General features: G+C 36.8%; 1 protein-coding gene across 4 annotated transcripts in view; it reads left to right on the top strand.

The window, feature by feature from the left end:
• Positions 1 to 26,953, top strand: part of cadm4 (cell adhesion molecule 4) — a 330,099-nt gene that overhangs the window by 288,154 nt on the left and 14,992 nt on the right. For 2 of the 4 annotated variants that reach the window (XM_087285659.1, XM_087285658.1), the window contains exons 6-8: positions 1,735 to 1,907; positions 11,777 to 11,842; positions 26,488 to 26,616. In XM_087285659.1, the coding sequence (XP_087141785.1) occupies positions 1,735 to 1,907; positions 11,777 to 11,842; positions 26,488 to 26,616 (368 nt within the window). 4 annotated transcript variants of the gene reach the window in all.

The raw sequence follows: 26,953 nt of genomic DNA, 5'->3' as shown, positions 1-26,953 counted from the left end.
GGGCTCAGAACACAAGCCTCGGGCGTTTTGCCCTACAGTTTTCCATGTATCTCCTGCTGCTGTGGATCACCTCGCAGCTGTTTGTGTGTGAGCGTGTGTGTGTGTGTTTGGTAATCTCCTACTTTCATGCTCTTTTGTCTCTGTCTGCCTGGTATTATCTGCTAGAACTGTACTGCTCTGCACTCTCCTCTGCAAAGAGTAGGCCTACGTGAATGTATATAAAATAGTCCCTGTCTTGCTGTAAAATCCTAAAGGAGCGCTCCATATTTTTTAGAAAAAGGCTAATTTTACAAATCACCTAGAGTTAAATTTTAGTACCAATTTTAAATCCACTCAGGTGACCTCCTTTTGTGTTGGGAGCGCTATTAGCTTAGCTTAGCATAAATCATTGAATCAGATTAAACCATTAGCATCTCACTCAAAAATTTTAAAGATTACCAAAGCCTCTTTAAGGGTGCTTTTTTTACATCTGTAGTTCGGTTTATTTCATTTCAAGCTTTATCTGGATATATTTCTTATGTCTGTGAAGCAAGTATTCGATGTAATTGTTGTAATGTAATGTAATTCCAGTGCGTTGTTGACCACCAAACTGTTGTGAAAGCACACATCTGGATCCCCCAGAGAAACGTCAGTCTATAGCAAGGGTCTCAAACTCAAATTGGCGGGGGGGCCATATTAGTGACTGACAATTCATAGGAGGGCCACTTAAACATTCTAGCACACAAAAAAAGTGGAAACCTAATGTAATTAAAGCACTCAGACTTTCTTCCCCAGAGTTTACGCAGTCAAAGCTCCTTCTTTTTGTTTCTTGTTGTGCATATTGAAGGGGTAGTAATAGGGTTGCTATGGAAATACTAAAATTTAATGATAGGCATAATAATACCGAGTGACATGTTTTGTGTATTCTATAGTCTTTGATATTACGCAGCGATGTTATGTAGTTACCTAAATGAGGACTATTTTCAGGTATTGCGTAATATCATTGCACCTGCTGCAGTCATGACTCAGCAGCATGCTTGCTTAATTATTACACGAGAATAAGAATATAGTTCCTTGTCATGTTTACCTATGAAATAGTAAATTTCAATGTTCCATCAGTCTTAGTACACAATGTAACAACAGAAGAGTCTAGCTTTAAATAGGAAATGTGATGAAACTAGTCTTTGAAATTTTTGACAGAGATGCTAATGGTCTGGTCCGATTCAATGATTTACGCTAAACTAAGCTAAAAGTGCTTCCTCCAGTTCTGGAGATCACCCTTGGATTTAAATGGATTTAAAAATGGTAATGATTTAAAAAGCTTTTGTGAACATTTTGTTATTACATTTCTCAGTATCATTTATTTAATTACTATTATTTACTTTTAAAATGTGCTGAAGTAAATTTTAAATTATGTCAGTGGATTAAAAACAAATTTCAATTATATTTTCTAATTTACATAAATATATATATATATATATATATATATATATATATATATATATATATATATATATATATATACTGTTTTTTTTTATTTTATTTTTTTTTTATATATTTCCTAACCCTAAGTCATACACAGATTGTAGTTCTTTAATGCCTTTTTTATATTACCTTATTTCCATTCTCCGTCTCTGGAGCCTCATTATTTGGAAGAGATTTGATTTTGAGCTTTTCTTTTAATGCCTTTGTTCTGTCTTTGATAAATTCTTGATTGCTTCTTTAATGCAATGTCATCTTCCACTTCCTTTCTAGACCACGTGACATCCAGTGGTCACGAGTGAACGACACTCTTCCTGAGAGGGCGGAGAAAACCGGCAACATCCTCCACATGTCTCGCCTCAGCCAATCACACAATGGCACCTACCTCTGTCAGGCACATAATAATTACGGCCGTGCAGCTGATCACTACACACTGCTGGTGTATGGTAAGAAATCAAGTGATCCCTGAACTCGACATTAAACCCTAACCACTTCAAACTACTCGAAGCAGATCATATGTTTGCATAGGGCTGTGCAATTGATTGAAATTCAGTTATGAAGTTGATATTGGCCTATAATGATTATGAAAAAAACAAGAATAAAAATGCATGAGTAACAGTAAATTGGGTCCGTGTGGCTCTTTAATAGCTGTTTTCACTGAGTAGTATGGTACGATACAGTTTGGTTTGGTGCGCTTTTATGGCCATTTCCACTGTCAAAAGGTACCAAAAAGCGAACAGTGCTGTACAACCAAAGGGTACCAAAAGGCGGAGCAAGATGTGCAACTGAAGGTTGTTGGTTTACAGAGATACGTCACTTGCTCGTGCACAATCCAGGATGATGAAAACAAAGGAACCATCATTTTTTCATACACAGCCGAGACCTTACACTGTAATATTACATAAATATAATAACAAGCCATTTTCGAACCGAGCTCAAACAAAACTTGTCATCTTGGCCACAAAGCCAAGAAGAAGAGCAGAATCCACCTTGTTGTTGTTCACAAAGCCGTCTTAAGCACAAGCTCTCTCAAGAGAGCTTGCTTGCTTGTCTATACTTAAAATAATTTCTTGAGCTGATGATAATAATGTGCACAAATATTGAAGTGCTTCTGACACCTGATCCTTTCAGAAACGGACAAATGCGAGAGTGAAACGCAAAAAAAGAATCAAATGATTTTTTCAGCAACCTAACACATAAACAAACTGCCATGTTTAACTATTATCATCGTCTTTTGAACTATTATGAACTCAGAATTACTCTCTAACAGAGGCTACATGTGCTGGAGTAGATTAAAGATACAGATGAGGTTAGCACTGACTGTGGGCTATATGTTGCGTGTTGTTTTTGAACCCAAATAAGGACTTAATGTATGCTGTATGCAGTTGCAGTATGCAATGTAAACAGCTTACAGTGACAAAAAATTCAATTGGGGGCTAATAAATCTGACTTTAACTGTATGTTGCATTTATTTATTTATCTTATAAGATCGCAGTTGTTACAGTAGGCCATTTCATTGATGTGCAGTTATAATCAAATCATGTTCATAGTAAGGTTAGTAATGAACATTTACACAAGTATTGATGTGTTTGATTAGAAGTGCTTCTCATATAATATACCCGTACAGCTTTACTTTGACATTTACTCAAGCGAGAATGACATTGACAGAAACTTTCTGTCGTATCAGTGGTGCCCTTTTGACAGTGGAAAAGCAAGCCTGATAAAGGTGACCCGTACCAATCCGTATCGTACCGTACTGTACCACTCAGTGGAAACGGACCATTAGTGCAACTGTGTTTATTATTATTATAATTATTAATCAATCAACAAAATACATAATCACTTACTGTTTTTGATTAAAGAACTTTTGCAGATTTAAATCAATTATTGAACTACAAGAATTATAGTTTAATAATATACAAATCAAGTTGAATTCTTACAGTGAAAACAATACTTAAAGCACAGTTTTTTTATTTATATCTTTACATAAACTATTTAAAACTTTTTATTATAAGGTCCACTCATAATCGTTTTAAATAATCAAGATTACAGTATTGACCAAAATGTGATAATGATTTCTTTCATAATTAAGCAGCCCTATATTTCTGCATGTCATAATGTCTGCTTTCCAATGAAACATGTTTTTTTTTCAGCAGCCTGTGTTACAAAACAATTTCATATGTATGCGCACAAACACCTACACTTTCTTTGCAGTTGGAGAACAGCGTGGGTTCTTGGCTACTGAGATGGTTTAGTGTAGCTTTGGATGCGACAAACTTGTCTTGTGCTCCCACTATGGTGTTTTTTTTTCCTCTAGTCCTCCCCCTCTTGCTCAGATCTGCCCCCTGTGGATATTCAGTGCATTGCAGGTTTCAGTTTTAGACCTGCAGGATGTGTGATGTATTTTAAAAGAGTGCAAGAAATGAGATCCCCAGAGGTCTCCCTCCTTTCTCTCTCTTTTTTCCTCTTCTTTTTTTCGCATGGTAACGACAGCTATCAAATACGCACGTTAACGAGGCAGCCTGGAGAGCACAGGTGGGTGGGAATGTCATCTTTCATCCCGCTTCTTTCCCTCGCTCCCTCTCTCTTCCGCTCGTTCTATCCGCAGTTCTGAGTAGGTGAGCCTCTTAGCTTTGAAACACCTCTGCACTTCTGAGAATGGCCCAGGAATTCCTTTCTCTCGGCCTGTTTTTCTTCCTCCATCTGTTCTTTCCTTATTACTTCTCTTATTTCTTCCATCCTTTTTTCTAACTTCCTTCCTTTCTTCCTTGTTTATTTTCTTACTTCCATACTTGCCTAGTTTCACTCTTGTTTTCTTCTTTGCTTTTCCGTCTTACCCTTACTTCCTTAATCCTTCATATGTTCTTTCCTTCCTTCTTTCCTTTACCAATTCCCATGTCTCTGTCTCTGTACGTTCATCCTTCCATCCAAACATGTCTTTTTCGATCCTCACTTTCAACATTCCTCTCTTTCATCGTTCATGTTTCTGTCTTCCGTTTTTCCTTCCGTTCTTCCGTTCTTCCTTCCTTCCGTTCTTTCTTTCTTTCTTTCTTTCTTTCTTTCTTTCTTTCTTTCTTTCTTTCTTTCTTTCTTTCTTTCTTTCTTTCCTTCTTTCTTTCTTTCTTTCTTTCTTCCTTCATTCGTTACTTCTTTTCTTCTGTCTTTTTTCCATTCCACACTCTCCTCTTTTCCTCTTTATCTTTCTTCACTTGTCCTTTGTGTTTCACTTGTTTCTCTCATTCTTCCTTCCTTCCTTCCTTCCCTCCTTTTCTTTCTTTTATCTTGTTTTGTCACCATCTTTATCTTTCTTTTTTACATCCTTTATAAAATCATTTTCTTCCTTCTTTATCCCTTTGTTTCCTTCATTATTTTCTTCGCTGTATCATCTCTAATATATTTTCTTCTTTGCTTCCTTGTTTTGTTTGCCATACTTTTTCTTTTACTTCTAAATCCTCTTTTATAATCCTTCCTTCATTTTTATTCCTACCTTCCTTCCATCTTATATATATATTTTTTTTATTATATAAATTTCTTTTATATTTTCTTCATTTCTTTCTTCCATCCAACTGTATCTTTCTACACTTGTCCTTGTTTCTTACATCCTTCAATTTTTTCCCTTCTTCCTTCCATTCATCTGTGCTTTCCAGCCATCCTTACATTCTTCCCTTTTCCATCTATCAATCATTTCCAAACTTCAGTCTCTACTATCATTTTTAATTTTTTCTTCACCCATTTCCTTTCTTTTATCTTGTTTTGTCACCATCCTTATTTTTTACATCCTTTATTGAATCTCTTTCTTCCTTATTAAGTTGCCTTTTTCTTCTTTTATTTGCAGCCCTTTTTCACTTCATCCTTTTTTTCTCCTATCCTTTCTTCCTTGTCTTTTTCTCAATGCATCTCCTACACAGAACACAGACTTTCCCATTTAATATGTTTGTGTGGGAGTAAATGAACAAGATTTGGTGTTAACTCTCAGCGGTATCAGCGTGTTTAGGCTGGAAATCCCATGCTCTGTGCAACTAAAAGGAGGGAAAAAGCTGACTGCTGAAGGCTGATATAGGATGAGGGAGAACTATTAGATGATGAGTCAGCAGTCACTGTGACACGAGAGGACGGAGGAGGGCTGATCTCAATATCTTGCTGCTTCGCACTGACAAACTTTTTTCACACTGATTTATTTAATGTCTAAAGTGACCATGGAGTGCAAAATGAGGAGCAACCAGCCAGTATGAGCAGAATGGCGATTATAAACTGGAGAAGAGTAACAGAAAGAATGAATGAGCAAGCAAGGAAACAGCTTTCGCAGATAAGGAAATGAGGAAGACAAGACGACAGAGGAGGAGGAGACTTTGTTTTCAATTTTGGAAATTTAGCAATTTATGCTGACTGATATGGAAGTGTTTATTTATCACATGACTCAACATGTACGCCTGTGCTGTTTTATCTTTGTCTGGAAACTTTTCATTTGCATATATATTTGGTACACACTTTTTTAAAAACCAAACCCACTTTGGAAGCATTTATATGCATAGCTACGGTTTTACATTTATTTCAGTGTGAGTATCTGCATGGTTCAGGTTTACTGCCTACACAAGAAATGTTAAGCCTGAAATCACCTACACTGTTGGAAGACGTAAAAAGTCTCTATGAAGTAAATGTCTTAAACATGCTAAATAACTTTAATGGAGACCTACGAATTTAAAAAGATTGCTGGAGTTAGGGTTAAAGGATGTGATATTTTGTATATACAGTATAAAAATGTTGCAATACAGCATATATAAGTACACCTCTCACAATTCTCCTTTTTAAACTACTATTTTTAATATGAAGTTTTACAATATTATATTTGTGCTATTACATTAGATTAATCAATACTGAAGCCAAACATGGAGCTTATCTAACAAAATAACTTACGATATCGATCCAAAAACTTGTACACCCAAATTTATATGTTACAGAAAAACTATTAAATACAAATTTTAAAAAGAGGAAAAATCAAGAGAAGCAAAAAATGTATAAATTTAATTGAAATTTTGTAGGTTGTAATTAATTTTTGCAATATTTTACTTTCAATTTTTAAATATGTTTGGTGATTAAAATATTATCAATACATCTGTTTAATAAATCTGTTTTGTTTAAATGCACCAAAATATATTGCCAATATTCACTGAGAAATGGAGAAAAATATCCAATTTCAAAATGTGGTGTTCTTAATTTTGCTGAGCACTGTATATACAGTGCATCTGGAAAGCATTCATAGCGATTCACTTTTTCCCCAGTTTTTTATGTTACAGCCTTATTGCAAAATGGATTAACTACACACAATAGCCCATAATAATACTGTTTATTAAAAACAAAAAAGAAAAAAGAAATCAGCATTCACAGCCATTGCCGTGAAGCTCTAAATTGAGCTCAGGTACATTTTGTTTCCGCTGATCATTCTTCAGATGTTTCAGCAGCTTAATTGGAATTCACTTGTGGTCAATTCAGTTGATTTAAAAAGGCTTATACCTGTCTATATAAGGTCCCATGGTTGACAGTGTATGTCAAAGTACAAACAAAGCATAAAAACATAGGAATTGTCTGTAGACCTCTGAGACAGGATGGTCTCGAGGTACAAGGCTGGGGAAGGTTACAGAAAGAGTTCTGAGGCTCTGAAAGTTCCAATAAGCCCAGTGGCCTCCATCATCCATAAGTGGAAGATGTGTGGAATCACCAGGACTCTTTCAAGCGCTGGCCGGCCATCTAAGCTGAGTGACCAGGGGAGAAGGGCCTTAGTCAAAGAGTTGATCAATAACCTGATGGTCACTCTGTCTGAGCTACAGCGTTCTTCTGTGGAGAGAGGAGACCTTACAGATGAACAACCATCTGTGCAATCCACCAATCAGGCCTGTATAGTAGAGTGGCCAGACGGAAGCCACCCCTTAGTATTGGAATTTGGCAAAAGGCATCTGAAGGACTCTCAGACCATAGGAAACAAAATTCTCTGGTCTGATGAGACTAAAATTTAACTATTTGGAGTGAATGCAAGGCGTTACATTTGGAGAAAACCAGGCACCGCTCATCACCAGGTTAATACCATCCCTACAATAAAGCATGGTGGTAGGAGCATCATGCTGTAGGGATGTTTTTCAGCAGCAGGAACTGGAAGTCAGAATAGAGGGAATGATGAATGCAGTAATGTACAGAGACATTCCAAATAAAAACCTGCTTCAGAGTGCTCTTGACCTCAGACTGGGGTGATGGTTTAAGTTCCAGCAGTACAATGACCCAAAGCACACCAAAATATCAATGGAGTGGCTTCAGAACAACTTGGTGAATGTTCTTGAGTGGCCCAGCCAGAGCCCAGACCTAAATCCAATTAAACATCTCTGGAGAGAACTGAAAACAGCTGTACACTATCACCTCCCACCCAACCTGATAGACCTTGAGAAATACTGCAAAGAGGAATGGGCAAAAATTCCCAAAAACAGGTGTGCCAAGTTGTGGCATCATATTCAAAAATAAATTAAGGAAATTAAATGTACACAAAAATGTAATTGCTGCCAAAGGTGTATATACAAATCATTGGGCAAAGGCTGTGAATACTTTTTCAGTGTTTTTTTCACATTGTCATTATAGGGGTGTTATGTGTAGAATTTTGAGGAAATAAATTAATTTAATTCATTTTGGAATAAGGCTGTAACAAACAAAATATGGAAAAAGTGAAGCGCTGAAAAGTGAATACTTTCCGGATGCACTGTACTTCTTACCTCCAAACATATATCTTATTCACTGGTCAAATGGTCATAGGATAGTCCCTGTAGATTTTCTTATGTTACACAGTAAAAGTACTTAGCAACGATTGACCTCGCTGCCGATAAAAACCATTACGATTGAACAGCCTCTGAAAAGCACTGAGATTGAAATGAGAGAATGGCAAAAGAGATGGAGGGAGAAGCAGCAATGCTCGCAGGACAGAGGAAAAGATGTAGCACAGTAATGAGCTGTGGCTCTAATTGGGAGAAACAACATGGGCACTTAATTAATGAAGTGAAACTCTGGAAAAGGATGAGGAAGCATGAGCAAGAGAGCCTATGGTAATTGAAAATGTCATTTTTTACCTTTGGATAGTCATGACAGGAATATTAAGCACGGCGAATCGAGGACTGTGTCGAGTTGACGGCAGAGACTTGGCCTTTGAGTGAAGAGGTGAGAGACTGTGGGATTTACCAACTCCATATTCTGAGGATTGAACACAGTTTTGGAGATCTGCCACTCTCTCTGTCTTTTATTGGTATAATGTGGCACAAAAACCAGAGTCACAAGAACGCGGAGAACAACATTGCTGACGTGACTCATCCAAACATCTGTGTGATGAAATGTTTATCAGCTTTCAGTCTGAGCCGTAATGATGCGCAGGAAGCAGGAAAGAAGAAACGCCTCTTAAATGATTGGTTTTGGAAAAATGTGCAGGAAAAACAGAGAATTATAATGAACGAGGAACATGGAAGCTCTGAAAGGAGAGGAGAAAAGGGGAAAAGGGACAGGAAATGTAATGAGAAAAAAGGATCTGACTGATGGAATAGGGCACCCAAAAAAAGAAAATTTGGCCATTATTTACTCAGCCTCATGCCATTCCCAACCTGTATGACTGTCTTTCTTCTGTAGCGCACAAAAGGAGAGATTTTGAAGACTGCCTTCTGAGCAATTACAGTGAATTGGGACTGAAGCTTTCAAGCTTAAAAAGGATGCAGAAGCACCATGAAACAACATAAAAGTGATCTGTCTGCAATACCCCAAGTCTTTTGGAGAGACGTGCCAAATCTCTGTATAAAAAACAGACCAAAACAAAGGCATTATTTACTGTTATTTTTACCCTTTACTCTCCCTCCTAGATTTGTGAATATTGAATCATTTCATTCAATCTGTTTACTGGTTTGCACAACCTTTTGAATGGTTTCTAATTTGAAATGATGCAGTACTCCAGTATAACACATAGACTTAATGATCAGGTTGCAGCTTGATATCGAGATAAATTTTATTTAATTTCTTTCACAGATCTTCCAAAAGGGGGGAATTTCTGAAAGCCATTGTTAGCCAGCTAAGGTCGCAAGTTCTGTCGTTACAAACATGGTTTGTTGATTTGGCATTTCCCAAACCCATCGTTCCAACGAACAATTGCAAACTGCGTCACAAACTTTTATGCTTGCAACTACACCTCTGGAGCTTTATTTAGAAGCGTAGTTACTGGCTGTGCTTTATTCCCAGTTCTCCCCCCTCTGCCCTATTCATTTAGAACATTTAAAATTTGCTTTCAAAACAGTTCAGTTTTAGCGATCTACATGTTTGCAGTTTTGCTCCCTTCGCAGTGCACTTTGAAATCATTGATGCCGTTTTAAACAGCCATGGCTCATGACAAAAACTATAGAGTGACCTATTATTTAAAAGCGGAGTTTATGTTAAGTATTTAAAACTTTTGAAAACAAAAAACATAGCATATATGCTTTTAATTTATAGTAGGTTACTTATTAAGTATCTGTACTGTATATGACATGGCCCTATGGTTAGAACATTTCTGCAGTGGTTTAAAGGTGTCAAATTGTAGAAGTAGACTTTTCTTAATAATAATATTAATAATATTCGTCATCATCATCAATATTATTATTTCATATATTTCATATATTAATATATATATAAAGTATGATTTTTTTCATTTCCTAATAAATAATAAATATTTAAATTTATTTTTTAATAAATAGCCTCATTATTTATTTATTTATTTATTTATTTATTTATTCATATGACATTAGATATTGGTGTTAGCTTTTGTAAGGGATTTTATGTTCATTTAGAATAGACTATAGAATATTCTCAATAATATTTGTAAAGGAATCACAGGCCCCATATGTGCCATTTACATATATTTCAAGTTGTATGGAATGCGAGTGCATGTTTTCACCAAAACTAATATTAGATTTTTTTTTTTTTATGTGTGTAGTGTAAAACAATATAATTTGCACAATGAAATTATGGGGTTCTTCTCTGAAGAAGTAGTTACTCCACCTCGTTTTAAAACATCAGTATGGGCATATTATGTTATAACTAACATGGTTCAATCGATGGATTGGCGACAAAGAAACTACGGGTTTTGGGAAACACTCGTTACTAAATCGTTGTTTTTCCAAACTATGCATCGTACTATGTTTAGCCGTGAGTTATGTCGTTGTTTGGGACGACAATAACAGTCAATGTTGTCAGTTATACTGGAGTGTTTTACATATTGCAAAGTGTATTGCATTAAACTTGGAACCAGTTGCGCCTGGTTCAACCACTGGGTATCAAACTTTCATACTGCACCTTTAACTATTTGTTCAGTATCCAGCTTAAAAACTATTTGTTAATTAATCGATTGTTGGTGAAAAGATCTGAAATCCAACATGTTGGTCTCTACTCTTATAATGCCATTGGTGCTACTCCTTTATTATATTCTGAAGAACTTCATTGTTCATTATTATTCCGAAAAGAAAATGATACTGGAGGGACATGATGTTGTTGAGTAAATGATGACAGAATTGACAATTTTGTATCGATTGTCCCTTGAAGAGTCATTTTAAAGGAAATGATCTCTCCGCCCCTTTAAGAGTTTGAGCTGCTATAAAATGTGAGATATTTGGCCTCAGAAGAAGATGAGAGTTATTGAGAGAAGAGAGATGAGAGGGATGATTTGCTGCCCTTCGCTTCCTGAAGAAGACGGGTGGTCTATTGATCGGTGTCCGGTTATCGATCGGTCTGGTACCACGCTGTTAATCCCTCTGAGTATTGAAGGCCACACACGCACGCAACCCGAAAACCGATGTGATGCTGCTCTTTGTTGCATAAAAAGCCACAGAACTTATGCAGATAGAGGAGAGAGTAGCTGCGAGCTTGAAACCGAAATGAAATGTGGCGAGAAAGAGCGATGAGGCTACTGCTTATATTAGAGGTGTGGAGGATGGTGGGTTGAGCAGTAAGATTGATGATCTTTGGGATGGAGGGATTGAAGATTACAGTGAGAGAGAGAGAGCTGAGCCCAGGGTGCCAGTAACTGCAGTATTTTGCAGCGGTAAAGGATGAAAGGGTGGAACAGGAAGCTGCTGCACCCTGCTGGTTGGAGATGTTACCCACAAAGAGACCCATGACCCCGGCAGAAGGGTGTCATTTCACACATTGCACTGTTTTATCACTTGCTTGTAGATCACATAAATGCTTAATTTAGCATGTTTTCCCTTGCATGTGCTTGAATGTAGCTGCTGTAGTTTGTGAATAACCATGTTATAATGCCATTCCCTTGTAGTGTCTGTTGCTCAATCTCATCCTGCCATCGCTCACCCCAACCTTCCATCCTCAAAGGAATACCAAGGTAACCCTCCATTCATCATCTCACCTCACATCACCTTCTGTTCTCATCATTCACTTCCCTTCTCTAGTTTTTCTTACAGAGTTGCTTTCATAATGTTATGTATTTTTTTTTTTTTTGCTTCACATATAGATATACTTGAGTTATACATGTCTATTTTCAACCATCTTTCTTTATCTCAGACTTAAACAGGCCAGGTTTCTACCAGCCCACACTCAGGAACAATATGTGCCTTTTTTTAAAATAGGGCATTTTTATAAACAGCTATATATTATTTAGGCACTTGCATGTTTAGAAGCAGTTTCCAACTGAAATGTCTAGTGAGTGCTGCAAAGGTTTATGTTCATGTTTTCTCAGAAACAGATATATCTACGTTGGCAACATTTTATATTAAACTGGTTCATGCACGCATCAAGGAACTTTAAAAAAATTACTAGGCTAATGAGTTGCTGTAAAAGATTAATGTTATATCACATGATCGGTTCTAGGATTTCATCCGAAGAGGGGCTCAGCCCTCGCTACTGTTGCTGATAATGCTGAATCCATAAACTTTACATTATAATCTTGCAAGTATAACAAATATATATATATTACTAGATTTTATCATTTTTGACGAATTATTTAGTGACGTACATTGTTGATGGTTGGTTGGTTTAGTGAATTGTGCAACATAGGCTAATATAGAAAATTTAGCCATATATATGGTTGAAGTCAGAATTATTAGCCCCCTTTGATTTTTTTTCTTTTCTTTTAAAAATATTTCCTAAATGATGTTTAATAGAGCAAGGACATTTTCACAGTATGTCTGATAATATGTTTTCTTCTGAAGAAAGTCTTATTTGTTTCATTTCGGCTAGAATAAAATCAGTTTTACATTTTTTAAAAACTATTTTATGGTCAAAATTATTAGCCCCTTTAAGGTATATATTTTTGCGATTGTCTACAGAACAACCCATTGTTATGCAATGACTTGCCTAATTATCCTATCCTGCCTAGTTAATCTAATTAACCTAGTTAAGCCTTTAAATGTCACTTTAAAGCTGTATAGAAGTGTCTTAAAAATATCTAGTAAAATATTATTAACTCACCATGGCAAAGATAATATAAATCAGTTATTAGAAATGAGTTATTAAAACTATTGTGTTTACAAATGTATTGAAAAAAAAATCGTCTCTACGATAACCAAAAATTGGGCGAAAAATAAATAATAGGGCTAAAAGTTCTGACTTCAACTGTATATTTCTGGAGATTACGAATTACGTAGCCAGAAGTACATATGGCTGCATTTTGCCTAAAGAACAATTCTTCAATGCCATTTCTGCACACAAATTCAAGAATCCCAAATTTAAGAGCCTTAATGGGTAATTGGTAGATATATTTTGCTATTTCTGCACATAATTTTGTACAAAAACTGACAATTTATGTGGAATGATTTTGAGAGTGTTGTAACAAAAAACTTAACACATTAAATAAAGTAATGATAACCTTGTTTAAGGTTTGCATTACAAGTCCAATTAGAATCGCTTGTGACAACAGTGTCACTCATATAATATACTGTATTAACAAAATAATTGAAAATATTACTTTACTAACTGTATTGTACATTAACAATACAAACATTTTATTTAATAATATTACTAAAATAAAATTACAAAAAAATAAAAGCATAATTTTTATATTTTTACACTCTATTTACATAATTAAATAATAGATTGAAATACTGCATTTCTGCACACACCGTGATCCATGAGGACCTAGTAATTGGTAAATGCTGGGTTGGTTCAGCCAAAGTGGTCAAATCAGGAAAAATGGGTTCAAATTAAAGTTTTAAAATGTAGCTTTTATAATTGCAACCACTATTGACTAGGATCAGCAACCTATAGTTAGATAATCAGAGCATGCATGTATTTCATTTAAAAAAGACCAATGGAACTGTGTACAAATGTTCTCTGTTAGATGAGCATCCTGATAGAAACTACAGTATAAAAATGTTTTGAAATAACCTGTGGGAATTAATGTGAAGCAAACCATTGACATGAGCATGAGCATAGAGAAGCACATTGGCACAACCCGAAACCCGAAACCCGAAAAATTAAAAAGGCCACTTGATGGTCAAAACGTAGCTGACCCCAGAGCCCCCTGTAACATGTGAATCAAAGGACTGTTTCATTAAAATGCCTGCAAAATACGCACTGTATTATTATTAATTATTTGACTTATTTTTCAGCTCAGCTTCTCAGCTTTATGCTGCTTTTTTCAAGCAGTTAGGACAAGCATTTTTTGAAAACAAAAGTAATTTAATTTTCAATGAAGATTCACACAACAGCTGCTTATGGGTTGTGATCCACCGTAAGTGCAAAATGTTTTTATTTAAAATCATTCTTCATTCAAAACAGTCATTATTAAGAATGGATGTTTAATAGAGAAAAAAATATAATCCTTGCTTCATATAATTTGTTTTTGTTTGCTGGTTTTTTCAGAATATTAAATATTGTTGTCTTATGTACCGTATAGTTCATTCAAGTCATGTTATTATTAATGTAATTACTAAAACACAAACCAGTTGGAGCATTTCTTGCCCTCTGAATTGTATAATTGCATAATTAAAGTTGGCGTGAATGAACCTTTACATTAATGGAATGTCCAGTATTCAGAATGCCATTGACAGTGATGTCACAGTGATATTTGCTTACTGAACTGTCTTTTTTACATACTATATTCTACTTTAGCCTCAGTTTGTTCATTAAAGTCCAATGTATACTTCCGCTTGAACATTTAATTGTTTGTACAACCTCAACACATGCACACAAGGAAAAATCATCCATGTTCAGTGTCACATTTCTTTCAACATGTTATTAGTGACAACAAAAAATATGTGTTCGTACTCATTTAAAATGGAGCTGCGGATATCTGTTTAGCATTTCAAAGCACATGTGCTAGCTGCTTATACATTTTCTGTGCGATTAGAAAAATCAAGCTGCACATGTACAAAATTATTCACACACCTTTCACTACCTGACAAAAGTCTTGTCGTGGATCCCAGTTGTAAGAGCAACAAATAATAACTTGACTTTTGGTTGATCATTTGGAAAAGTGGCAGAAGGTAGATTTTTCAGATGAAATATCTGTTAAACTGTATCCCAATTATCACAAATACTGCAGAAGACCTATTAGAACCTATCATGATTTGGGGTTACGTTCAGTATGGGGTGTGCGAGAGATCTGCAGAGTGGCTAGCAACATCAAAGGCCTGAGGTATCCGGACATTTGTGCTACCATATTAGAGGGCAAATTCTTCAGCAGGATAGTCCTCCTTCTCATACTTCAGCCTACAATTCAAATTTCCTGAAAGCAACGAAGATCAAGGTGCTCCAGGATTGGCCAGCCCAGTCACCACAATGCAAAGAAAATGCTTCTCTCACTTAGATTTTTCACTTGTTTCTAGTCCAAAAATCCAAAACTGCTTAAATCAAGAAGAATTTTCTAGACAAGCAAAACATATAGTCTTGTTTTCAGAAATAATATGCCAATATTAAGTGAGTTTTTCCTTAAAATAAGCAAAGTAATCTGCCAATGTGGTAAGTAAAATCTTGTTTCTCCTTTTGACATAAGATTATTTTGCTTACCCCATTGGCAGATTTATTTTCCAAGCTCATGGTAGTCATATACAATATGAATTATTTCTCCGCACCATGACTTTATATTCTATACTTTACATTATTTCTGTTAAGTGACAAGACTTTTGTCTAAGCAAAGTCAGACCTTACTGTCCTAATTAAAAAAAAAATTAATAATCAAGGCATGATCATATTTTATTCTGGTAAAATTATTTAAATCTAGAGGCTTTTGCCTTTCATATAAGCCACTTCTAAATGATCAACTAGAAGTTAAGTTATTATTTGTTGTTCCTAAAACTTGGATTGGCGACTAGACTTTTGTCAGGTAGTGTACTTTTACTTTAGTATGCACATAAAAACTGAGGCATTCATCCATCTGTCAGTCTCTCTCTTATTTCCACTCATTGACTGCCTTTTTCTTTAACCAACATTTATTTTAACATCACTTTGTTTACTGCCATGCAAATCCTTCAGGAAATGCAAATCCATATTTTATTATTATTTTAATTGTCTTCCACCTCGTTCTCCACCTCAGCATATGCTAATTCTTCCCTGACGGCTCTGCTCCGATGCTTACCTTCAAACCAGCTTATTTTCCATATGTTTTCTCCAGCTAACTTGCCTAGCTTCTCATCTTCTCGTTCATGTTTTGTTTATTAATCTTCCTTAAGATTCATGCAAGCACACTCCTATTGTCTTCCAAGTGCCCTTGTCAACTGAAGCACTAGCGCCGCTCTCCAGAGGATCTACTCAGCCGCAGAGGCTTGTTTTTTTTTTTTTCTTGTTGTTTGAATTTAAGTCCCTGCCAACAGATGAAGAGAAACACGCTATAAAGGAGAGCAAGAAAGGGAGCAGCAACAACAAAAAAAGAAGACACAATGACCCTTTAAAAGAGGCCTGGTGCTACACGGCATTGCTTGTCATTCATGATGCTGTGGGATGTGAGGTCGGGTCAGTAGAAAGCTCTTGATCCTCCCACCTGACAGAAGTACTGAGAGACTTGACTGTACTGCAAGACATCAACATCACGCAACACTGCACAAACCACACACCTCACTGACCTGCAGAAGAAGATATCAGATGCGTTTCTAACATTTCCATTTCATGCACTTCAAAGCGCACAGTCATTGAATCCGTGGCCTTTTCCTTTCACAAAAACCTTCTTTTACATCACGTCTCTTGCTCTTCCACTTTCTGATTCACATTGTTTTCTGTCTCCAGTATATGAATTGAAGGGATAAATACTGTTTTCCAGAACGGATGGGAAGTGAAAGACTATTACTAGTAGAAATGACAGTGGCTGCGGTGTCTCTTGGTGTCATTTTCTTAGTGCCGGGCTGCTGGTTCCCTGAAAAGTGTGCGCGAGGCAGGGAGCAGCGTTAATTTTTCATCGTCTCTGAAACGGACTCTTAATGAAATGTTACTCGACAGCCTGTTCAAAGGCGACCTCCCGCTTTCCAGATCTCCCGCTGTTTCTGTAGCGTTCGCAGTGAAGGTGAAGTGTGTAATTTTTTTTGATGTTTAAATACTTTCTTTTATCCCAGCTTAATACGTGGAGACAACTGTAAGCAAGCCATTTGTAAGCTTATATGCCTTTAAAAGTGTAAACATCGGGGCTCAGTGCTGAAAACATTGTTCTGTTTGTTTGACAATCCTAGGGTCCGTTCTACATACCTCATGTAAATGATCCAAGATGATTTGGCAGATCTTGGATCTTTTAATTGTGCTTAATTTGGTTTTTTCAAAAATCTAATTCCTGAATAAGATTAAAATATCTGGAAGAACTGATCTGAGATATCTGCATGTGCTTTTGTTTTTTGTGAAGGACAGATATATCTTTATTTAATTTCAGGAATTCACACTTAGCTGATGATTTATCATAAGCTTGTTTGACATGCTGTCCTGGGAAAGAGCCCTGAGCTCAAGGGAACCTCGTGCCCAGGGCTCCCTCCCATTCGCAGAACGAGAGGGGAGATTGAGCTCAGGTAGATCTCAAAAACTCCCCAGCTGAAGTGGCTAAGGTGAACTACTTTGAGAAGGAAAGGAGCTAAACAAAGTGCCTGTTTTGTTTAGTCTGTTAAGTATGATGCATATCTTTGGATGATGGGAGGAAACCGGAGAACCTAAGTGGAAACCCACACAAACACAGAGAGAACATACAAACTCAGCAGAGAAACACCGACCTGCTCGGCGAGGACCAGGGCCGGCAGTGTTCTTACTGTGAGGCCAACAGTGCTAACCACTGGGCTGCAATGCCGTCCAATCTATGAGAAAAAAGGAGGAGAAGGGGAGAAAGGGGGTTTCTTCCAGACGAAAATTAATATGGAATGAAGACTGTGGTTATTTATAGTAACTTAGGAATCATTTGACTGGAGGGACCGGCTGTGGTAAATCATAAGCATGTGATCCTCTCGAAATTAGTTTATAAGTAAACGTCACTTAAAATACTTTTACAATATTGTTATTTTGCCCAAATTAATACAGACCTGTTGCTAAGACAACAACTCCTGGATGAGTTTGACATACAAAACGATCCTGGATTTTATCAAAACAAATCAAGCTGAGTACAAAGAACAAACCCCTACCATCGTCACACAGCAACTTCAGTGAAGTTGTTTTTAACTATTATTACACACTTTACCTTTAAATTCATTTTAATTATTTACTTTGATGTTCCCTATTTGTATTTAGCATGATATAACCATTTGCATCCTGCTCAAGCTGTTGAGATTTAGGGAAGTTATTAAATGAGCCTATTTAAAAAAAGTGGAGTGTTCCTTCCAGTGGTTCTGAAACATTATGAGCCTTATCATACACCCGGTGCAAGGCGCGAAGCAATTGCTGTTTGCTAGTTTCAGCTGGACGCAAGAGCTATTTTGATGTTTTGCACTATGCTGTTTAAATAGCAAATGCAGTTGCGCTCATATGTGCGCCCATAGAAATCTGGTCTAAAAAAGGAGGTGTTTTAAGGCGCATCGCCTCCATGTTGCTATTTTGAGGAACTAAAATAGACTGCACAATAGACCAGCTCAAAGCAAGTCTAAAGTCCAGCACAGAGCGCATTAGTTGTGCTCAACCCTTACACATTGCTTAGTGCAAACAGGATGTACAGTAGAATGTGAAGCAAATATCTTTACATATAAAATAGAAATAAAGAATTAAAATTTTACAAAAATGATTAATTTCTACATAAATATAAAAAGTGCTGCTTTCATGCCTTCATCATCTCGGCTTTTCAGTTAATTCATGACAATTAGCTTTTTTATAATATTATTATTATTAATATTAGTATTTATTATATGCATATTTATATTTGTTTTATTAAAAACAAGCTTAGATTTACCCACCTGTCAGGTTTTGGACCAGATGGGCACAGCATGTATATTTGGATATAACTCAGTTGTTTGACCACACTTCGTTATTATTGTTCATTTATTCGTTTGCTGGAAATTAAAATTGAATTTAGAAATAGTTTTGAAAGAAATCTTTGCACTTACCAAATGAAATTAAATAAGTAGGCTAATGGATGTCTGTGCGTACAACACAGTGTCACGCTCAAAAATAAGAGTCAAGGAGGATCCAAGTGCAAGTGATAAAGTTTATTTGACCAAGTCAAAATAAACAAACAAAGAAAGTGACAGGCTAGGAGGACGACGAACACAGGGCAGGAACAGACAGGAAAGCAGGGTCCAGAAAATTCTCCTCAGGGGCCTGAGCACAGATAACACACATGAGAACAGATGTAACGAACTGACAAAGAAACATAGAAACGTCGCCCTGATATAGGGCTAATAATTAGCCTCAGCTGGTGTGTAATCAGCCCCGCTGAGTGTCGTCATGTCACGTGAGCATAACAAATACACATGGACAACCAAAACAAAACAAACCCACGTGATCAAACATACACTCCGGAAAAGCGCACAAACCTGCAACCGTGACACACAGTTCCTTTTCCAGGAAATAGTAAAGGTGAAAGTAAAGAATGAGGAGGCTCATTCTCTTATTCTCGCACTGCAGACGCGACACAACTGACTCTTGAAGGGAATGGGAGATGAGAATCTGATTGGCTTATTCTCAAAACACACCTATAACTCATTAAGAAAATAAGCTGAACCCTGTAATGCTGCGTTTACACCAGATGCGAAACGCACATCAAGCGCGAGTGATTTACATGTTAAGTCAATGCAAACGCGTAAATAGACATCCTGCGGCGCAAGCGCGAATGGCGTGGCGCAAATTGAGCGTTTTGCACGTTTGACGCGCTTAACGTGCATATCGCACGAATCACTCGAGTTCGGAAATCTAAACTTCAGCGGACATTCGCACCGCGTTAACCAATTAGAAGCTTGCTCTTATGGGGGCGTGATTGTGACGTAGAACCTGTTGATGGTGTCGCGGGGGAAATCCTCCAGCCAACAACAAGTCATCAAACTGGTTGCACCTCTGAAAGGATGTAGTGGACTCAGACATGACACTAAACGTATCGACACTGTTTTTCAGTCTTCATAAAGCACATAAGCACTGTTATTTTCTTCATAAAATCCATGTTGGCCATTTAGCTATGAAGCTAGAGTCACCGGGTAGACAGAAGCCCTGCCCATCACGCGAATCCGCGTCTGTTCTGAAGTGGATTTGACGCGCGAATGAAGCAGGGTTTGAAGCGCGAATGAAGCGAGTAACCCTCAAATGTTTACGCGGCTATTTACACACGAATAGCGCGATTTATCCGTGTGTTCCGCGTCTGGTGTAAACACAGCATTAGATCATGTGCAAAGCGGATTTTTTTAAAATAGCAAAAGTGGATTCTGACACGCCCTAATTCCTTTGCTCCCTTCTCTTTAGACTTTGTGTCTTGTCAAAATAGAGCTCTTTGAGTTTAACACAAAAGAAGATATTTTGAAGTTTGCTGGAACCCGATCGCTATTGACTGCCATAGTAAGAAAAACAAAAACTATGAAAGTCAGTCGTTACCAGGTTTAGCATCCTTTAAAATATCTTCTTTTGTGTTCAGCTAAAAGATTGTCGCAGAAGAGAAGTCGGCAGAATAAAAATTTTTGGGTGAACTATCCCTTTGACATGTAAGACCTTATTTCAAATCAACTTTTTAAGTTTATAGATTTTAAAGAAGAACAGTCATGGACACTAATTACAGTTTTAGTGTTATCCATATAAATAAAATCATACTGTTTTAAGTGACGATTATTTACTATTAGTCATTTGTCCGTTGTATTCTTCAGGACCTCATGGAAACTTTTCTTATTTGTGCTGTTGACTGTTGCCCTTCCAGCGAACATACTTTCCTCTTCCTCACTCTTTCTTGCCATCGACCTTATTTTGTGTCACTTTCTCGCCTCTACTCTCTCCATCTATGTGTCACTCTGTTTCTTTCATTCAATCTCCATGTCTCCTATTTTTCTTTTCTCCTCACCGCTGTGTTGTAAACAGGTTGTTAAATATTTAACCGCGCTGTCCAAGCTCATGTGTGGATGGTTCAGAGTGTATGTCTGCCTCTCGCTGTTTCCTATCTGTCACACACACTCTATGATGGCCTATGCAGTAATTAACTACATTTACATGGGCTTCTTTGTTTCTGTAGGATTTTAATCTTCCAGAGATCAACAAATCCAAACATACATCAATGTTAAAATGATCATGTTTGAAATGATGCATGTTTGTCATAAGTGTTAAATCAGATTTGATCCTTTGATATACAGCATACTGTTTGCCTCCTGCAAATGTTGCCTGCTAAACATCCTCTTTACTTTTTTTACATAAAAGTAGACTTATGCTGCCTTCATGTGCTTCAGGGATTATCATACTTCACATGTACAAAATAATTAGCCCTTTGTGAAATTTTAATTCTTTAAAAAATATTTTCTAATTGATGGTTAATAGAACAAGTGTAACCAGCAAGACAGATGACAACAGAGTGTGGATCCACGTGCAGCTTTATTTAGTAGGGAATGGTCAGACAGGCAGCAGTCAACAGGTACAAACAGTAGCATGAAGGCAATCCAGAAGCATAGTCAAGTCACTGGCCATAAGGTCGGTAAAGTCGGCAATAACATAAATGAGGAAACAAGTCTAGGGTCAAGAAACACAGAAATACTAGGCACAGAGAACGCTTTATTATGTTACAGCAAAACAAGACTGTTATGTAAGGAATGTAAGCAGTGTATAATGTATGTACAATCAGTGTTGGGCAAGCTACTTAAAAAAAATGTAGTGAATTAAGCTATTAGTTACTTAAAAGGTAGCTTAACGAAACTAAAAGATACCACCTGGGAAATGTAGCAAGCTAAGTGAAAGCTACTTGGCAAAAGTAGCTTAGCTACATTTAAGTTTTTTTTGTAAGTTTAATTTTTACATCAAAGCAACTTAAATCCAAGTCAACCATCGAATGTAGCGACGCTACCGCCACGCTACTAAGAAATGTAGTTAAGCTAGTAGTGTCACTACTTGTAGCGACGCTACTGCCCAACACTGTTGATCAGCTTCCAGCTGTTTGTGTAATCATTGGTAATCTGGAAACGGGTGTGTGTGAGGTGCATAACAGGATTTGCAGTTCATAAGGTGACAGAATCTTTGTCCGAGTGATAGTGAATGTTTACAACCCAGGCTCATTCTGGAAACTAAGCCCAGCGGTGTTTCTGAAGGCTGCGAAATACATTCCGGGAGGTACGTATTTGTGCAGTTTTTGTTTTCGCTAATCCGTTCGCGCCCACGCTGTTCACGTGTAAAAAGCCGCCGGAGGCAGCTGTCGAGCGACCGTCTGTCCGACTGATTGACTGACTGACCGAATGACTGAACAATTGACTAGGCAGCCAGCCAATCAGCTGACCCAGCCACCCTCCTCCTCCTTCTTTCCTAAACCCGAGCGACGATTTACAAAAGCCGTCCAGAAAAAGATTTTTTCGAAGAAAATCCGTTTTCGGATTTCACCGCATTCTTGCCTGTTACGAACTTGTTCGCTTTAATTTTTGAATCCTGTTTTTTGCCTGACCTTATTTCTGTGACCACTCTTCACCGAACTCAAACCCGGTCATCGCCGAGTCCAGCTCTTTTTCCTCCAGGCCTTTGCTCCGCCAACATAACACGACGAGCTAACTGGACAAACTGGTTGCGGCGGGAAAGCCCTCCACACGGAGGCGAGCCGGTAAGCGCGAATAGGATCGCCGTCACACCACACCTTGAAAATGTTCGCTTGAAAAAACTAAATGCAGCCATAGGTACCTCCGGCCATGTAAATCGCGGTTTCCAAAATCATCCGGGGGGCTACCTTTTCAGAATGAGCTTGAGTTGAATGTTTACCAGCAATCTGCTAGCCTGGTGATCATGACACAAAGGGAATTTTTTCTTAGTATTTGCTATTATTTTTTACTGAAAGTCTTTTTTTTTTTTTTTAGGCTTTGCTATGGTCAATATCAATAGCCCCTTACAGAAGAAACCGTTGTTGTTAATGACTTGCCTAATTAACCTAGTTGACCTATATAACCTAGTTAAACCCTTAAATTGCACTTTGTAGCAAAATTTGCCTTAATTAGATAATTAGTAACATAATTATAATAATTATATTATATTATAATCTCATAATTAGATAATTAGTAACAACAATTAGTAATAACACCTTTGAGCTGAATATTAATATCTTGCAAAATAACTACTGAAATGTCAAATACACAATAAATTAGTTTTTAGAAATAGGTTATGGTTAAAAATATGATGAAAAAAAATCTCTGTTAAACAACACTTTGGAAATATTTGAAAAAGAAAAATGTAATTATTTTGTTTAAAGAATGTATGTAGTCAACCAAGTGCCTCGTTTTTTGTGGAATTCTTATTAAAGCTAATAGGTGGTAAAGATATTTAATTATGGACAATGGCGAACTCAGGGATTTGGGGGCCCTAAGCAGTTCCAAGTATGGTGCCCTTAGGGATGCTCAGTTCAGTTAATTTTTTGTAACCGACACTGGCTAACCAAATATTAACCATTAACCAGTCAGATTAATATTGACTTATCATGTAATAAAAAAAAAATGAATTGATGTCTATTTTGTGTCGGACACATTAAATACTGCATTTTAAAATAGACTCTACTGATTTTTTATAACATGCCAAAAATAGCATACAGAACATTAACATCAAAACATCTTCACACATCTGCGTTTCCAACAGCATAAAAAGGAATATAATAAATAAAAGAATAAAATAAAGTGGCCTTCCCTTTTTTTTTAATAATGTTAAAATCTTTAATGGTTATAGACAGATTTTACAACATATGATAGAAAATGTATAAAAGAGCTATATATTTAATGTAGGCTTCTTTGCCCCTAATTCCCCAGGGCCTTAAGCGGCTGCTTACCTCGCTTATTCATTAAGTCCACCCCTTATTATGGATAAAATAAAACATTCCTTTGAGTCAACCTTATAAACATTACATAAACAGCTTGCTGATGACTCTGGAATTACTGATCAAATGTATGCTGATTTTAAATCAAAAAGGCGGCAACACAGAAGATCCAAAAATACCAATTTATTAAATTAAAAGCCAACACAAAATGTGCAATGTTTTGACCACATTGGCTCTTCATCAAACAGTGTTCAAAAAACAAAAAACAATACTAATAATATATCACAATTAAAGAAAAACATAACAGAATATAACAAAGAAATGCAACAATATGACCAAAAACCTTTACCCAAACAACTAATTAAACATTAAAGGAAAGGACGAATCTCAAACTCCTCCTTTTTTGAAATCATAAAAGCTATAAATTGTTTGTCATATGTAGATATTCACACCTTTAGCAACAAGACAAGGTGAGAAAGTTCACAAATTATCTCTGAGTTTTCCAGTAGTAAATAAGACTTGAGAGGCTGTTCATATCAATTTCCGAGTAGGAAGCTCACACACGAATAATCTATTTCGGTTCCTGATTAGGAGACGATGAGCTCTTGAAGCACATGCTGGTTATATTTATTTAGAAGTAAAAATACCTTCCTGCAACTTCCTCCAAAACAACTATATCTAAGGATGTGAGTCTGAAGCAATGGCTGGTGTCAGTGAGATAATTAGCTGGCCATAAATACTGCATTTTATATGAATATTACAACAATAAACATGATGACTCTAATGTGAAGTGGACGCTGACAAAAGAAGTGCGAAACGCAGGTTTATTAAACAGATTGGTAAGGCAAGCAACAGTCAACACAGGAGCAAACAGATGTATACGGTAGGGAAGGCTGACATGAAGCTGTAGATTCGACAAAGTATCTATGTTTCCATCCAAAAATCCGAATAAACTTTATGCGCAAATCTGGATTATCGCATAAAAGATGTGCAAAAAAAGCAGCATTTCCATCCAACGAGTCAAAGCGAACAAAATCACAACTTCCTGATTAACTGGCGCCAAATTTCAACTGTAAAACATAATTAGCTGCAGTAGGATAAGCTGCAAGAATCTTTTTTTCATTTAATAAATGACTTGTGCCTCAGAAGGCAATCCTGACACGCAGTGAATGCATGGTGGCGTTTAAAGGCATGAGACGCAAAGCACAGACGGTCTTGAATCTGGAGGTCATTATTACTATAATAACACTAAAGCTAAAATGACAAGGCGTTTAAGAATGGCCAAAACAATACTTCAGATGGTTTACAATGTGCTCAGCCTGCTGGTTCATCCATTTACACACATTTTTATCATCACATGATCTCTATAACAAAATCACATTACTTTTTAATGTGCATACTGGAATTTATTCTGTAAAAGTGTTTTCATTGCAGTTTATACGCATCCTTTCTTATCGAATAAAACATTTATTCTACTACTAAGCTATATGCGCTTACATTTTTTATGTGCATTTTTAAAATGTATGCGCATCATGCCATTTCCATCAATTTATTTTTTATGTGCATATCCAAAATAAGCATAAAAATAGGTGAGTGAAAACATAGTGTCGAGATCCTGAAGCACAAGTGTTTCCAAACACTGCACCAAGGCATTCGGATGTCAGACCAATGTTAAAACAAAAAAATACAAGAACAAAGTATTTCAAACCTAACATCCATAGCTGTATCAGCCTGGATTTGAACTACAACTGTTTCTTTGCTGAAGCTGTTACAGTGTAATACATAAAAATGTAGACAGTAGACAGGTTTCTAAACGTTTTGAAGCTTCGACACATTTGCTTCGACTGTTTCAATGTTTCATGAAGCCTCGCTTTGCCCACCACTAGTAATTCCAGAGTTGTGGTCCTACAACAGGCAAACAAACAAACAAATAAGGCAAGGGTCAAAAACGTGTGTGTGCTGTGTAGTCCTTGTAATCAGTCCATAATAGTCTTCTGGCTGTGAGTGTGTGCAATCAGCGGAATCTGGAACAGATGCGTGTGTGCAGTGCATGACTGGAACTTGTTGTCCATGTGATGTCAGATTTGTAGTGCGTTGCGATATGCATGTTTACCAGCAATCTGCAGCCGCTTGATCATAACAATGACATTTGACTGTATTTTACAACCATTACCTTATCTAGTGTTTTACCTTTCTTTTCTACCTATTGCTTTAGCTTTACTTATTTCTGCTGTTTGTGTGTGTGTGCATTGTACATTTATTTAGATAAAAGCCTCTGTCTGCCAAATGCATACATGTAAATTTAAACAGCCTCAAACCGATCGTAACAATTTTATGGTCATTTCACAACACCGCAGAGAGAATAAATGAGAAAAAACTATTCAAGAGAATTCAGAACAGTTAAATGACGGAAAAACATGAATATAAAACAACCAGAACTTATAGTGGCATTCTCTATAAACAACATTTATTATTAATGTCAAGCCTACACTCATTTATTTAAAGCAGAACTGAAACTAGCAGTGTGTGTGTGTGAAACGCACAACACAAATATGTGTCTCTCTCATTCGGCACGAATGCATTTCTCTGTTTTCACCAGTCAGCTTGATTTGTTTTTTTATTCAAATGCTAAAACTAAAGCTCTCTCTCTCTATCTCTCTTTTTCTCTTTGTGTGTCTTAGATCCTGGAGCAGTGGTGGAGACCCACAGTGCCGTCCCGTTTGCAGTGATTGGGGGCATCCTGGCCCTGCTGGTCTTCACTGTCATATGTGTGCTCATCGTCACCATCTGGTGCTCCGTCCGGCAGAAAGGTGACCTCTTCTGTCCACACACACTTAACCTGTGCTGACACACGCCACCTTTGAGGACAGGAGCAACTAGCTAACGTCTGAGCAGTAGAGAGAGAGAGAGAGAGAGAGAGAGAGGCTGTCTGTCTTTTTCCTGTGCCCTATAATTTTTTGAGTGTATTATAGGATTAACCTCCATTAAAGTGGAAACCAATCAGTGTTTTAAAAATAAAACTGGGTATAATGAAGTGGCGTTAATTCCCTCACAGTTCTGCAATTGAATATTGAAAAGTGGCATATAACAGAATAAACAAAGCACTTTCAGAAAACCACCAACAAGTCTGAAACTCAAAACAAGTCT

The sequence above is a fragment of the Danio rerio genome, chromosome 16 (assembly GCF_052040795.2).
Source record: "Danio rerio strain M-AB ecotype USA chromosome 16, GRCz13ab, whole genome shotgun sequence".
Taxonomy (NCBI): domain Eukaryota; kingdom Metazoa; phylum Chordata; class Actinopteri; order Cypriniformes; family Danionidae; genus Danio; species Danio rerio.
The sequence above is the reverse complement of the archived record's forward strand: the minus strand, read 5'-3'. Positions and strand labels throughout refer to the sequence as shown.